This window comes from Maniola jurtina, chromosome 26 (genome assembly GCF_905333055.1).
Source record: "Maniola jurtina chromosome 26, ilManJurt1.1, whole genome shotgun sequence".
Lineage (NCBI taxonomy): Eukaryota > Metazoa > Arthropoda > Insecta > Lepidoptera > Nymphalidae > Maniola > Maniola jurtina.
Genome location: NC_060054.1, coordinates 5,491,300 through 5,507,067, shown reverse-complemented (window position 1 = coordinate 5,507,067; position 15,768 = coordinate 5,491,300). Strand labels below are relative to the sequence as shown.

Here is a 15,768-nt window from a genome sequence, read left to right as displayed (position 1 = left end):
ACCACGAGTCGATAAAATATTTGGATCGAGCTACGCACAACACTCGTGTCGAGGGGAAGCGGGCGGCGCGGCTTCGCAAGCGGAGTACACCTGCCCGCGCGCCTGCCCGCTACCCGTTTACACCTTGAGTAAATTCATAAAAATATTAAAGTTATACAACTTACCGATGATAAGAAATATCATTGTTTATTTTATTTTGCCTCCGTGAATCATTGCTACAACTTGGAACTGCACATCTAACCATATTTCTCGTTAAATAAAGAAAATCCGTCGGGAATCCTCGCGAGAAACATTCATCGCTCGCGACACTGTGTTACTAGTTCTGCGATCGGTGTGATTTTGAGTCCGTTCTAACGTCTGCCAACAGTTCATACTTGCGTGCGATCACTCTATACCTACATAAGTACTCAATGAGGCTGCCTCTTTGGGACAAAAAGGTGGGCAACGCAATGGCGATGGCGTGCCTATTTTTGACACTTCCCCGGGGACCTCTGGATCGTCGCTTTTAGTGTCAACATTACTTACCTGACTTCCGTTTTGCGACATATTTCAGAAAAGAAAAAATCAAAATCGCTTCCGCTTATGGTTGGACCACCGCCTTTACTAGCTTGCGGTGTGACGTTCGTATAATTATGAAGAATGTTCGAGTATCTGCGGTCGCTAATTCACCAAAAGTCGGGGATACCAATTGTGGGTTGCTTACCGTGTACCCACCACTCATAGCGGGTCCTGTTTTCCAACGGCAGCAGCACCAGCGAAGTCCTCGTAGCGAGTCTATAGATTTAGGTACTTAAGCGTTGCTGTAGGCAGGGATACAGTAGGTAGGCAAAATCAGAAGGCAAGCACTATTTTAACAAGCTAAAGTTTAATACAGCACACTATTTACATAAGACTCGAATTAAATAACAGTCAACGAAATAATAGGCAAACGTAGGCAATAAGCGAAACAAGCTACAGTTCTTGCAATTCACGAAGTCGAGCGGGATTTACTTGTGGTAAGCACGTATCTGTATATTTGTAACAGTGTGCGTGAGATAGAAAGCGGGTACGGTTAGCATAAAAAAAATGAAAAAAAAATCCTATAATTTATTGTACAATATTTTTTGTTGCAAATAATAAAAATAATAAAATCACAAAATTACTGTCTAGGTTAATTTAATTCGATAATCAATCATCTTCGTTTAAACTATCACTATTACTTTCAAACTCATCAGTACCGCTGTCACTTGATTCACCTACATTAATAACAAATTCAAAGTCAGAATCAAAGTACTTCATGTATTCTTTTTCAATTTTTTCTACATGATTGCAGGTATTGAGCCAAGTGTTGCTGTCAATGCTGTTCAAGCCCTCAAAAATTAAATTTTGTACTTCAGTCATGTTTTGTGCTATGTTTTTAGAGGCAATGCGATTTTTTAAAATACCCCAGATATTTTCTATCGCGTTTAACTCGGGATGATAGGGAGGCAATCGCAATATTTCGCAACCCTTGCTTTTTATTATCTCGTCAATTTTATACGTTACAAAACGCTCTTTATTTTTTTTAATTAAATCATACAGTTCTATATTGCGCGACCGTTCATCAAACGGAATATTGTTTTCCATCAGCCACTTTTTCATGTCACTCTTACAAGAATTTGATGTAGGTATTTTACTGCTTCGGGTGTTGTGATAAGATGCGTTATCCATCACAATAACTGACTTTTCTGGAATATTTGGCAGAAGCTTTTCATTAAGCCACTTGACATAATTGTCAAAATTCATGTTGGAGTGATAATCTCCAGTTGTGGATGCCGCTTTGTATACTAAAGAAGCATCTTTAATAAAACCACTACTGTTGCCTGCATGTACTATAATGAAACGGCTGCCCGTACTCAACTTCTTTGAAAAAGACGTGTCTTTTTTTGTTGGATCTTTGCTTTTTAGACACCAGGTGTTTTGTCGTACATGAGAAGTAAGCACATACGTTTCATCGGTATATACGATATGACGGCCTTCTGAACGATATTGATTAATTTTTTTCAAAAAATTAAAACGCCATAATTGTATTTCGTGCCTTTCTTGTAATGATTTGCGGTTGTTAGCAATTTTTTTCCATTTGTAGCCCATTTCTATGAGCAAAGAGCGTAAAGTGCTCAAACATCCGTCAAAACCAATTTTTTCTCTCAAAATTGACTGAAGTTTTGCTAAAGTTGGTACTTGTTTGTGTGAAATGTGAAAATTTTGTATAGTAGTTCGAATTACTTCTCTATGCATATTGTCCAACATGAATTTGCTGTCTCTCTTACGTCGTTTTTTCATGGGTGAAGTGAACTTGGAGGAAGGTGACGGCAACTCCTTTTCTTCTTTCAATATTCTAGTTACAGTGCGCTCAGAGACGCCAGTTGCTTCCGCAGTACGTTTAAGTACATTAGCCAAAGGACTTAAATCACATTTGTCACTGTTATTCACTTTCATAAAATTATATTCTTCTTGAAGAAAGTGAAAGACTTTAGCGATAATTGCTCGTCCCTACAAATAATAAAACATACGATTAAATATCCAAAACACTTATAAAATTATTGCATGCCAAAAAACCTTTTCTTGAAAAATGGCTTCTACTGTCTATTATTTCTGACAGATCAAAATATAAATTAACTATTTCAAAATTCATCAAAAAACGATTCAAAATAAAAAATGCCTTACCTCGCTATGAACAACTTTGCGTTTTGACATGCTGACAGTACTTCGTGGTAATAAGCGTCGTGGAAACAACAAGCACAAGTGACCGTGGCGACGGCTCGGTCGCAACTGACCGCTCCGTCAGACACGCACACTACAGCAATGTACATATACACGTTCAACCACGAGTAAAGCTCACTCGACTTCGTGAGGGCGCTTTTAGGGCCGATTTCACCGACAAAACTAAACGCGATTAGTTCACGCTAAACTCAGTTTAAACACATAACTGAGTTTAGGGCCATAGTTTGCATTTCACCGACGTCAATTAAACGCAGTTAAAGCTAAACTCGGTTTAAATTCTAAACCACCAATTTTCGACGTTTAGCTCAGTTAAACCGAGTTTAGAGAGCTTTCAAGTGTATATTTTCATACGAATGTAAACTAATCTTTGCTGATTATCAATATGAAAAGAGCATTGGCATTAGCTTTTGATGATAGTGATGCTGATGTAATAATATGTTGTTCGTCGTCCAAGATGGATGGCAAGAGAAGAAGCACTTCGACTCTTCACGCTTTTCAGCCAATGAAGCCGCGTTGGTTTTTTTATTTTCGACAATGTTGAAGTGTCTTTCGACGACTTCAGCAAGAGCCAATTTTTCGCTGGCGGCAAAAGTGGCGTCTCTTTTTCTTTTTGACATAACTAGTAGCAAAGTAAAAACAACAACAACTAACAATACAAAATAACGACAAAATTAATAAAACAAAATACTATAACAAAAAAACTTATATTGATATCAATTTCAAATACTTAAATAATAAAAACTTTGAAAAGAAACACAATGACAAACACCATACAACACCGACCAGAAAAGAAAAAGAACAAAGAGCAGGTATAGCACAATGACAATGCGCTTTGTTCTTGCAACTAAAACTTAGTTTTACTAAACGCGATTAGTATAGAGCTGGTGAAATCGGTTTGACTTAAACTGAGTTCAAATTGTTTGTTTAAACTCAGTTAAGCTAAACTTAGTTTTATTAAACTAGGTTTCTGTAGCGAATGGTGAAATCCGCCCTTAGTGTCACGCGGATTTGCTCACGCACGCGGGATTGGACCGCATGCGTAGCATCCGCAAAGAACAATTTCATATAGGTATCTATTGTAAAGCGTGATAAACGCACGCGGGACGCGGGGCGCTGTGCGGGGCGTCACCCCGGTGCGGGGTATCCGCATGCGTAAGCGCTGCCTACAACTTCAGTGCCCATTTTAGAGTCGAGCGGGGCGCACGCGCCGTATTGTACTACCGAAATGAAAATCGATACAGAACGAGTAATCATTGAAGTTCATCTGCGGCCCGTTTTGTGGGATAAACGCAATGAATTATACAAAAACAGGGACGCGAGGGAGGCTGCATGGAGAGATATTTTGAAGGAATTGGCACCTAACTACGAAAATTTGAGCGAAGAGGAAAGAAAAGAGGCGGGTATGTGTTTGGTTCATTATTTTATTTATACAAGCATCATTACTTTATTAATATAAGCATAATTATTTAATTCACAAATAACATCAAAAACCTTCTAAAACCTTTTGAGTTTAGTTAATTAATTATATATCGGTGTTGCCAGGAGACTTTTCCTTCATTGATAAAGTAATCTGCAAATATATCTCTGATATTACTTGCCGACGTATTACTACTTTCAGTCTGCTGCCTGGGTAGTGGTCCCGTAAAACCATTTGTGACAAATGTATGGCTGACCTTGTAGCCATCCCGTTTCCTTATGAAATTGTGAAGTACACATGCCGTCTTGACTATTAATTGTGCTAGATCTAACTTGACATTCATGGATCTGTGAAATATTCTAAATTTATTTGACATAATTCCAAAAGTGCATTCTATGTACCTTCTAGCTCTGGACAGACGGTAATTAAATATTTTCTTTTTGTAAGGTAAATTATCACGAGCATAAGGCCGCATCACATGTGATGATAAACCAAATGCCTCGTCTCCCACTATCACGAACGGCAACTTTGCTCTTACACTAGATGGATAAGCTACTTCGGGGCAAATAATAGGCAACTCTTGCGGGTCAGGGATACCCAACGTGTTACTTTCCAGTTTCGTATACAATTGACTCCTTCTAAAGATGGTTGAATCGGCGTTGCTTCCACTGGTACCGACATTAATATATGTAAAATTATAATCAGCATCACACATTGCGAGGAGCACTACAGAATAATATTTCTTATAATTAAAATATAGTGATCCACTGTGCGGCGGCCGAATCACTCTTATATGTTTTCCATCAATTGCACCCAAGCAATTAGGAAAATTTGTATATGTGAGAAATCCCTCTGCGATTTCTTTCCATTTGATCCCATTAAGCTGTGGAATACATTCAGACTTTAGTTCAATCCATATTATGTAACAAACTTGTCTTACTATTTCGCTAATTGTTGCAATTCCAATCACATAGGAATAGTGTAGATCAGTGAATGTATTACCAGTTGCCAAATATCTGAAAACAAAAACAATATATTAATAATATGATAACATAATATATTAATAATGCTGACATCAGACATAAGACAGCATGCACCGCTCGAATTTTACTTCAGAAGAAAAATAAATACCCTTAAGGTGAAAGGGCACGGAAGTAGCTAGCGCTAGAAGTTTTTAATTCGTTTTAACTACAGTACTATAGCTACGTTAGATTTCTATGATTTGCCGAAAATTTTATCATAGGGGGGTATTTATGCAGTTATGATTTCATATGAAAAGTTCGAAGTATAGTTATGTATCTCATATCTGCTAAAAGTGGCCACTTTTAGCAGATTTGAGACACATAACTATGCTGTAAATATTTTATAAGAAATCTTCTCTGTATAAATTAACCCCTATGGTAAAATTTCCGGCAAATGAAAGGAATCTAATAAATATATATAATATAATATAATGAAATATCGTTTATTTCAGGCAATATTTACATTACAAGATGTCCTCCTTCATGAAGGTTGACAGATGCAAATAAAGCAAATTTTTGTTAAAACAAATTAAAAACTTACAGCGCTAGTGACTTCCGGAAGTTTTCACCTTAATTTTGATGATGGCAAATTTTACTGTAACAAATAAACAAATTGCCCGATTCAATCCGGTGTTTTTCCAAAAATCCTTAAATGAAGTTCTAATTATTTTTGTAAAAAATGAATTATTTCGTCGATGTCTGCGCCGCGCCGCCCCGGCCGCGCCGTCTGCGTCTAGTATAAGATTCACTTTGCGCTATCGTTCGCGGCGAAATTGACCGGCCTGCGCCGGCCCGCCGTTTGCGTTGCGCCTAAGGGTACTTTTCCTTCAACTGCGGCCTTATTTTTCCACTCTGTATAGGTATATATACACTGGACAGCAAATAAACCGGGCCACCCGCTACCTTGGAAGTCTGATTCGATTTTCTCAAAAAGTATAAAACTTACAACTATTAAAATTATACCTGCAGAAAGTGCATTTCATAATGATTAATATGAATGGAAATTCATTGCGATTAATCAATTAATTAAGTGTTTATTAAGGATTTTACAAGGAAGAGTCGTTTTCCAGCCATGTTAATTGTAAGTAATCATGAAATGAAAACAAAAATTAAAGCCAGAAACAAAGATAAAATTTAAAAAAAGTTTTTGGTCAGTATTCAGTATTTCCTCCCCTTGCTCGGATAACTGCCAGCATCCTCGTATTCATCCACCTCACGAGCCTGACGATGAAATCTCAAGGAATTGCATTCCGCTCCTCTTCAATTGCGATTCGCAGCTCTGGAAGCCTTGTTGGAGCCGATATTCGGGCTCGAAGCCGACGTTTCAGCTCATCCCATAAGGGTTCTATCGGATTCAAGTCCGAGCTTCGAGCTGGCCAATCCATTGTACGAATGCCCACGTCGCATACATACTGGGTCACCACATGAATAACGTGACGTCGTGCATTATGATGCATAAACTGGCATATTCTGCGCGATATATCCTGCGTAAGGTACCACATGGTCTGCGAGGATTTCAGTAATGTAGCAATGAGATCAATCCACGTGTACGGCCCCCTGGTTCGATGAAAACTAACGCTGTACATGCGGTTAACGAGATGCCGCCCCAGATAATTACAGATCCTTCTCCATTAGCAACAGTTTCCTCGATGCAACACTGAGAATAACGTTCTCCAGGGCAACGATATTGTCTCAGACGTCGATCATTTCAATGTAGACTCACCCTGGTCTCATCAGTGAAGAGTACATTACCCCACTGTCCTAACGTCCAGTCCCTATGCTCTCGAGTAAACTCAAGTCGTGCTTCATGGTGGGCTACCGTCAATGCTGGGCCTGTTGCAGCTCTCTTTGGAGTCAGGTTCCATTCAAAAAGTATCCTTCTGATGGCGTCTGGGCTTATGACCATTTGGCATTCTTCACGCAGACTTTATTGGACTTGAACTGCGTTGAGGCGGCGATTTCGCAGAACAGAAGTTGGATATCGGACGTCGGCATTCGTACAATGGACTGGTCAGCTCGAAGCCCGGACTTGAATCCGATAGAACACTTATGGGATGAGCTGAAACATCGGGTTCGAGCCCGGATACCTGCTCCAACAAGGCTTCCATAGCTGGGAATTGCAATTGAAGAGTATTGGAAGGCAATTCCTCGAGATTTCATCGTCAGGCTCGTGAGGTGGATGAATACGAGGATGCTGGCAGTTATCCGAGCAAGGGGAGGGAATACTGAATACTGACCAAAAACTTTTTTTTTAATTTTATCTTTGTTTCTGGCTTTAATTTTTGTTTTCATTTCATGATTACTTACGATTAACATGGCTGGAAAACGACTCTTCCTTGTAAAATCCTTAATAAACACTTAATTAATTGATTAATCGCAATGAATTTCCATTCATTTTAATCATCATGAAATGCACTTTCTGCAGGTATAATTTTGATAGATGTAAGTTTTATACTTTTTGAGAAAATCGAATCAGACTTCCAAGGTAGCGGGTGGCCCGGTTTATTTGCTGTCCAGTGTATATTGCTTGATTTATCTAATGCTTCATGAGACAGTGTAAAGTTGACAACATGTGTGAATTAAGGAGGGCCTTTAATCGAATGCAGTTAAATTTCCAACTAATATCAGATTTGTACACACGGCCACAGATCAAGCTTCCCAAAACCAGTATAAACAGGACTCATGCGTTGTTTATTATCGTAGACGACTCGGCGCCCGGCGAGGCCCTAGCAAGTTCCGTTTATTGGTACTGGTTTTGGGTAACTTGATCTGAAACTGTGTGTACTTTTGCCACTTACTTATTATATTTTGTCATTTCAGACAAGAAAATACAACAACGCTGGCGAACAGCAAGGGACACTTACCAGAAAGACAAGATATCTGAAAAAAATCAGCCATCCGGCTCTGGGAGTAAGAAGAAGAAGAAGAAATATTCTTACTATGACATTTTGACTTTCTTAGACAGTACAACGGAAACTGCTGGAGAAGAGTCACTCTGTGAAGAAATGTCTGAACAAAGTAATTTAGAAACACCTAATGAGTCCACGCAACCAGATACTTCACGTCAAGAAAGTTCTCACCCAACATCAAAACAAAAACAAGTAAAATCTAAAAAGCAAGCACCATCTGAATTTGAGGCACAGTTATTAGAATGCTTAAAGTCTAATCAACTGGAGCTAGAAAGTGAGGATTTGGCTTTCTTTCAGTCTCTGCAGCCTTCATTAAAAAGATTCACTAGATATCAAAAACTAATGTTCAGAACAAAAGTGTTAAATATAGTTATGGAAATGGAAAGTCAAACACAACCTGCATACTACAGTCCCATACCTACAACAAGTTCTAGTGCTTTTACTGAGCTTGACAGTTTGTCACCGATAAATCAAGATTACCAAACCAATAGTATAATCCAGGATACTTCGAGTCTTAACGACAATGCTATTAGTTCTGCTGCAGTGAATGACAATGAAACTCTTATTTCGACTGAAAGCGGCCTGTTTAATATCACGTCTTATGACGTAATTTATACCCCAGCAACAACATCATCTACAGGCGAAAGTAATGTCAACGCTCAGGATACAAATTTACAAAGAAATGAATGATGTAAAATTTGATTTTTTAATTTATGAATAAAACTCTTTTTATTAAAATGAGTACGATTAACTTTTTTTCTCCAGTTTCTCTCTAATTGTTTGTTTAGTCATATGAGTGCGGTTGTACACACGGCACAGATCAAGTTACTCAAATCCAGTATAAGCGGGACTCCGACGGGTTACCTAAGTATGATAATACGCAAGGCGCGAGTTCCATTTATGCTGGTTTTGGGTAACTTGATCTGTGGCCATGTGTACTTTATCAGATAAAAAAAAGGATTGTGTATGTAGGTTGAACGTACCAATCCCAAACCAATTAAGGACTTTTTTTGACTTTAAATTACTGTCATGTGCAAACCTATAACTTTTATCTATATTATAATAAGTAGCGTGTGATGAAAGGTAGGAATGATTCCACTTTAATGGCGACATTTTATGAGTGAAATAATCTTATTTAATGAAATTTCAACATGAAATTGAATGAAATTATGAACAATGAAATTTCAGAGTACATGACAAAATTTTTTTTTGCACATGTAAATTTACACATGACAGTAATTTGAAGTCAAAAAACGTTTATCCTACCTGTTCAAATCCCTTTCCACTAAATCATAGCAGGAAATTAAATATTTAAAATTTAAAACTTACCTTAATGTAATAGCGAGCCTCTCAATCGGTTGTATTGTAATCCTTCGTAAACTGCTTTTTTGTAGCTTATTCTCAATTTTACACAACAGTTCATCAAAAGAACGAATGGACATTCGAAAGTAATTTTTAAATTTACGTTCATTATTTTGTAGTTTTCCAAAGCGTGTAACAAACGCCCCAGCAAGAAGCCTATTTTCAAGAAAGGGATCAACATGTACTCTTGTCTTCTTGTTTCGTCGTTTGTAAAGTATGTAAGCGACACATATTCTTCTGACATTGATCATTTTTGAACACGTCTATACGGTTACGCAGCCCGTAGAAAACTGAAACTCATGCTGCGTATGATCCGCAGCGTGAAATTTTACGCATGCGGTCCAATCCCGCGTGCGTGAGCAAATCCGCGTGACACTAAAAGCGCCCTGAATTGCAAAAAGTATACGCGCGACGTAGATTGATGCGGCGAAGAGACTGACTTCGCGAGACACGATGCGCGCGCGCCGCGCCGCGGTCCGGTGCGGAGCGCGAGGTGTGGTCCCACCTCATGAGCGGCTGCGGATCTTGTTGTGAGCGACCGCCACAAAACCTAGTTGGCATTTTAGGTAAAACTCATTTAAAAACTCCATCAAAGTTTTAATTTCTTGGTCAAATGGCTTTCTGGTATTAGTTTCTGTGAATTGTTCATTAGTATTCTTTCCTGAAACTTGAACCTTCCACCCCCAAATACATGATTTACCAATGGAAAAAGTATTTAGAAATAACGTTTTACAGACTCTAATCATATCTTCACATTTTTTTAGATGGTAAATAAAAGTATTAACTCTCTTCGATTTTTCAGGATCTTTCCTATCTCTTTGTCTGTTTGTATGTTCAACTATTACAAAATTATCTATCTTTTTAAAACCTACGTCCAACTTCAAGCGGATGAAGTTGTGGAATTTAATAACTATTCGAGTACAAGACGTCAAAGCATTTTAAGATCGCGTTCCCGCAACACATGGAACAAGTCAAAAAATAATTTAATCAAACTTGCTTCGCTAATAAAAAAAAAGGGAAATTAAATACACTACTGACTTTTGAAATGAACTAATTTAGTATTAACTCTCCTCACAGCATTTTTGGGATCATTTTTAACCCCCGACCAAAAAAGAGGGGTGTTATAAGTTTGCCGTGTGTATCTGTGTATCTGTCTGTGGCATCGTAGCTCCTAAACTAATGAACCGATTTTAATTTAGTTTTTTTTTGTTTGAAAGGTGGCTTGATCGAGAGTGTTCTTAGCTATAATTCAAGAAAATCGGTTCAGCCGTTTGAAAGTTATCAGCCCTTTTCTAGTTACTGTAACTTTCACTGGTCGGTGGTGTTATAAATTTTTAATTTACACTTGTTTCGAGTCAAATAAATCAATCGAATATCTATGTATTTTTCTGTTATGCTTTTGGCTAAATCTATTATATGGTTGCTACTTTCGTAGTCAAATTGGTGATTATTCATCTCAGGAAATAAATCTTCGTTAATGAAGCTACTTAGTGTTAGCGTTACATAACGATTTTTGTCACTGTAGTATAATTTTGTGTTTGAGTTCAATGCATTTCGAGTTACTTTTTCGAAACGCGTGCATATTTTTATGACTTGTGTCGATGGATGTAATAATCCACCAACATCTTTTATGTGAATGAGACTTGTTTTTTTTTCATTAAGAGACACCAATGCTCTTACGCATTTATTACATTTTAATTTTTTTATTAAATAATTCACAACAGCTCCAGATATAGTATATTCAATAATACTTTCAGAAAATTGAGAAAAACTGATTTGTTGTAATGCATGCAAAAATAATGTATTTTATACTTTGCTTGTGTAAAGTCTATGTATATCTTTCTTTGTTTAATATTTTAGTCTTGACTTTTATTTGTATTTAATTTAATTTAAGGTAATATTCAAACACCAGTTATAGTGGTAAAATGTATAAGGCTCATCAGACATTATTTCAACATATTGTACCTACATTTTATTAAATAAATCATTGAAATCATTGAATTTGAATGCTTCAATAAAACTGCTTTTTATTTCTATCCGTCCCCCCGGGGGGACAGATTAGGGGGACGGATAGGAACAATTCTGTCATCAACCACTTTTTCAGTTTCAAAGTTGTCCCCTCTTTCTGTTGTTAAATTAATTCTTTTTATAGCCGAAGAACAATTTAGTATGGCAATATTTTCTAATACAACACAGTTTCCTGAATTGATATCTTGCAATTCGCTCCACCATGACACCTTATATTACAGAACTAGCTGATGCCCGCAGCTTCGCCCGCGTGGATTTAGGATCTGAAATCCCGTGGGAACTTTTGTATTCCCCGGGATGCAACGTGTTTCTGTACCACGTAAAAACATTTAAACGGATGATCCTTTAAAAATCCCGAGGGATCACCAGGATTTAGGAATGTAATTCCTTACAGCATCAGGGTTGAGGAGTTGGGTCCTCAAGGTCAACGACAAAGTCTTTACTTGGTATACAGATACCTTCAAAATCAATCAATTTATAACCAACAGTTTCTAAATCCCATCAGTAGTGATGGTGAGGTCCTCTGCAGCATCAGGATTGAGGAGTTGGAATCCAATTTTTTTATGAAACAATGTCACAAAGTTCCTCTAGCGATTAAAAAAAAAATACTCAAATCGGTTCAGAAATCTCGGAGATTTCGGTGTACATAGGTAGAAAAACACAACTCTCTTTTTGAAAGTCGGTTAACAAAGTTGCCTATGTTACACCCTGGTCAATCCTCTACTTGTCTGTGAAAATCCCGTCAAAATCGGTTCAGCCGTTCCAAAGATTAGCCTTTTCAAACAGACAGACAGACAAAAATTTAAAAAACGTGTGATTCAGTGTTGGTATCGTTCAAATAACCATATGAGCTTAATATGAGGTAGTTATTTCGAAATTATAGACAGACACTCCAATTTTATTTATTAGTAGTATAGAAGTATAGATAATAATTCGATATGATCTTGGCTCAAGCGATGGAACGAGATGTTTTTTAATAATTAAATCTGTACAAATTACAACCTGTACTTTTATTGCATCGATCGTTAGGATCAATTATAAGGATGAAATCTCTCTAACAAACTTGATAAATTAAATGAAAGGAAAACCATGAAATCTGGACTTATAAATTCAATGAGTCAAGTTAAAGCTCTTGTAAAGATCCATCTGTTTACTTATCTTAGTGAACAATAATAAATTATTATTGACGTCATTTATTCATTCAAATGATGATTTACGATTGCAATTTGCACGAGTTTGTAATGCAGACTCCTTTCTTAGATGCAAGATGCAACATAACTCCAGTTGAAGCAAGTAATTAATTAGTTAACCATTTTTTAAGTAAATAATTTCAGATTTCATGGCGTTCCTTTCATTTAATTTATCAAGTTTCTTAGAGAGATTTGATCCTTATAATTGATCCTAACGATCTATGCAATCAAAGTACGTAATAAAAGTATGTAATAAAAGTGGAAAGCGAATTTTCAAACATCTTTGAATGCAGTTTTATTTCTATTCAAAAATAAAGGAATGTTTTCTTTGAGTATTCTATGAAAACTAGTGATGGGTATTGCTTTCTACGGAATGAGGCTGAAGGTGGTCCGAATTCTGATGAGTTTGCAACAATTTTAACAAAGTTTTTTACGGACAAAGTAATTCCAAAAATGGGAGATAACAACAGGTACATAACCTTGTACACAGATGGGTGTACGTATCAAAATCGTAACGTTGTTTTAAGCAACGCGTTACTCAATTAGAGTTTGTGCAAAAGTGAATTGTTTTTAACCCCCGACCCAAGAAGAAGTTTGACGTGTGTATCTGTGTATCTGTCTGTGGCATCGTAGCTCCTAAACTATTGAACCGATTTTAATATAGTTTTTTTTTTGTTTGAAAGGTGGCTTGATCGAGAGTGTTCTTAGCTATTATCCAAAAAAATCGGTTCAGCCGTTTAAAAGTTATCAGCTCTTTTCTAGTTACTGTAAACTTCACTTGTCGGGGGTGTTATAAATTTTTAATTTACACTTGTTATGAATGTTTCAGAAAGGAAGTCAAAATTGTTTTGTTTAATTTCGCGGGAAATATGTAACAATTATTTATGTGTAAAACTTGATTAGTTATTTGCCACGTTATAGAGGTTTAAGTTGAAACATTAAAACCTATTGTAGTTTTAAATCATTTCAAATAATAGAAATAAAGATGGGATGTAGTGCATAGCCGGCAGTGTGCGTGTTCGGTGTTTCGTGTACCTTACATCCCCTTGTCCGAAAGAGTGTTTCATTAGCTCAGGACATTACAAAACCTAAAATGGGACGAAGATTCACAAAAGAAGAAAAGACAGGCGCCCCGTGTTGGCGTCCCACCTGCATCTCCGTACGAGGCTGTGCGTCTACAAGACGTACGTCCCGCACGCGACTCACTTACGCGGCCCCAGCTTGGTACGCGTTACTGAGCGTAACTGTCCGCAAGTCGCTGCGGGCGCAGCAGTCGCTAGCGCTCCGCACCATCGCCGGAGCTCCACGCTTCGTATGGAACGCGGTCATCTCCAGGGACCTGCGCATGGAGAGCCTCGACGACCACGTTCGCCGCCTGAGCACCTCGATGTTCGCGCGCGCTGATGGAGCGCAAGCCCAGCACCTGCGGGGCATCGCGCCATACCATCGGCGACCGCCGGACAAGTTAGGTCTGCCACGTGACCTGATTACCAGAATGGACACCACTGCTCCCCCGCCGCTGGCTGTCGGGCGCTCGCCGGAACATCGCCGGCGGGCTCGACCTCGCCGAGCCGCGGGCGTTAGCCACACGGATATACCACGCCGCCGCAGTAGCTGATCGCTCGCGATCACCCGCGGGCTCGATCCGTGCGGCAATCACCGGCTTTGACTCACCGGACACGACCGGGGTTGGACCAGTGGTCCAACCCCGCGCCCCGCCCGCAGTTGCGGGCGGCGTAGCCACCACTGTAGAGGGCCTATGCCCTGATCATTTACCCCGGGACCCGACAGGGTCCGCGTGGAGGACTTCAAGAGAGAAAAGACAATGGCACTATCTTTATACAAGCTGGGACCTCTGATGCTAATATCAGGCAGTTAGAATGCCGGTATCTTTTATAAGCTCAACGTTACAAACCAAACTGAGAAACTTACAGTATCCTTGTATTTAGCAAAAATTAATAACGACGAGTTGGAAGGAGATTTACAAGCTATATCCAGTCGACTGAGAAATACAGAACAATTCTGGAAGAAACCAAGAAGCGATGTAGTTAGTATGACTAAAAACTACGGTCCCGCTACATGGTTTGGCAGCCGGATCGTTGGAGTCTGGGCCACCAGAAGAGAAGAATGTGGCTCAGATTCAAATGCGGGTGCAGGACGGTCTGGCGGCAATTACGACGATCGCCATAAAGTCCGGCCATCTCAAAGGGACATTTGTGCGTGTCCTGAAGGACGCTGTGGCCTCCATTAAAGAGGCTGTAGAAGTTCTCGGCTCGCGCACAATTTCGGAGGAGACACGAAAACTGAAGGCCGAAAACACGCGCCTGCAAGGCTGAAATGCCCAACCTCCGTAAGGAGATGACCGATATAAAAAAGGACATGGAGAGTGCGCCGAAGCAGGGTTCCGTGCCCTCTCCCTCGGATATGGCTGAAGAGCTACCCCCTGTGTCGCAGCCTTCTCAAAAAAAGAAGAAAGGTCGACGCTCTGAAACCATTTCGGCTGCGTCCCCGATAGAGGAGATTTGTCGCTCAGTGATGGTCCAGGTTGGAGAAATGCTAAATGCCCTCCTAGCCTCCTTTGAGGACAGGCTCCTCCCGGAGAAGCGACTCCGCCCCGCACTGGCGGCGGATAAAAAAGGAAAGGCAGATCCCGCGCCAAAGCAACCAGGCCTCAGCCGACCTGCAAAGGAGACGCGTCCCACAGAGAGAAAGCTCTCCGAGGAAGAGTTGCACCATGCACCACCTTCTGCATCATCCTTCCAACCTCACCTAACCTAACTGATCAGACAAAACAATACCCTCCCCCCGCCCCGCTAACCCCACATACTCATTGATATCTCAAATATTGACATTTCCGACTGCTATTTAGACAATAGATTTCCTAGGAAATGTGTCTAATATAATTTATTTTACACATTTCCGTGCGATTTTAGGAATTATAATTACTGTATACATTTCCTAGGAATTGTATACAGTGACGGATTACATACATTTCCGGTAACACTTCTACCTCACTTGAAAGATTAGATGACAATAAAACAATAATCTTTCAATGCAGAGTTCTTCAAATAACACAATTGCATCAACCTCGTGGCTGT

At 39.1% G+C, this 15,768-nt stretch overlaps 4 protein-coding genes across 4 annotated transcripts in view; 2 read left to right on the top strand and 2 right to left on the bottom strand.

Moving 5' to 3' along the window:
- Positions 1 to 948: 948 nt before the first annotated feature.
- On the bottom strand, positions 949 to 2,866 carry LOC123878571. Its single transcript, XM_045925845.1, has 2 exons — positions 2,686 to 2,866; positions 949 to 2,511 (listed from the first exon to the last, which is right to left on the bottom strand). Exons 1-2 carry the CDS (start codon positions 2,713 to 2,715, stop codon positions 1,168 to 1,170), a joined length of 1,374 nt encoding a protein of 457 aa, XP_045781801.1. The 5' UTR covers positions 2,716 to 2,866; the 3' UTR covers positions 949 to 1,167.
- A 624-nt stretch (positions 2,867 to 3,490) lies between these two features.
- LOC123878579 lies at positions 3,491 to 8,832 on the top strand. Its single transcript, XM_045925852.1, has 2 exons — positions 3,491 to 4,142; positions 8,002 to 8,832. Exons 1-2 carry the CDS (start codon positions 3,968 to 3,970, stop codon positions 8,778 to 8,780), a joined length of 954 nt encoding a protein of 317 aa, XP_045781808.1. The 5' UTR covers positions 3,491 to 3,967; the 3' UTR covers positions 8,781 to 8,832.
- LOC123878575 (protein ANTAGONIST OF LIKE HETEROCHROMATIN PROTEIN 1-like) overlaps positions 4,144 to 15,768 on the bottom strand; it is a 151,832-nt gene continuing 140,207 nt past the window's right edge. Inside the window, exons 2-3 of the mRNA XM_045925848.1 lie at positions 9,420 to 9,789; positions 4,144 to 5,175 (exon numbers count right to left, since the gene is read on the bottom strand). Of these exons, the coding sequence (XP_045781804.1) occupies positions 4,257 to 5,175; positions 9,420 to 9,703 (1,203 nt within the window). The 5' untranslated portion in view covers positions 9,704 to 9,789 and the 3' untranslated portion in view covers positions 4,144 to 4,256. The remainder of the gene's footprint in view (positions 5,176 to 9,419; positions 9,790 to 15,768) is intronic.
- Positions 15,008 to 15,448, top strand: LOC123878460. Its single transcript, XM_045925631.1, has one exon. It carries the CDS (start codon positions 15,008 to 15,010, stop codon positions 15,446 to 15,448), a length of 441 nt encoding a protein of 146 aa, XP_045781587.1.

Coding starts and splice junctions, on each gene's coding strand:
- LOC123878571 (XM_045925845.1), bottom strand. CDS start 2,715: ATGTCAAAACGCAAAGTTGTTCATAGCGAG. Junction 2,512..2,685: donor GCAAAGTTGTTCATAGCGAG/GTAAGGCATTTT, acceptor TATTATTTGTAG/GGACGAGCAATTATCGCTAA.
- LOC123878579 (XM_045925852.1), top strand. CDS start 3,968: ATGAAAATCGATACAGAACGAGTAATCATTGAAGTTCATCTGCGGCCC. Junction 4,143..8,001: donor AGAGGAAAGAAAAGAGGCGG/GTATGTGTTTGG, acceptor TTGTCATTTCAG/ACAAGAAAATACAACAACGC.
- LOC123878460 (XM_045925631.1), top strand. CDS start 15,008: ATGCCCAACCTCCGTAAGGAGATGACCGATATAAAAAAGGACATGGAG.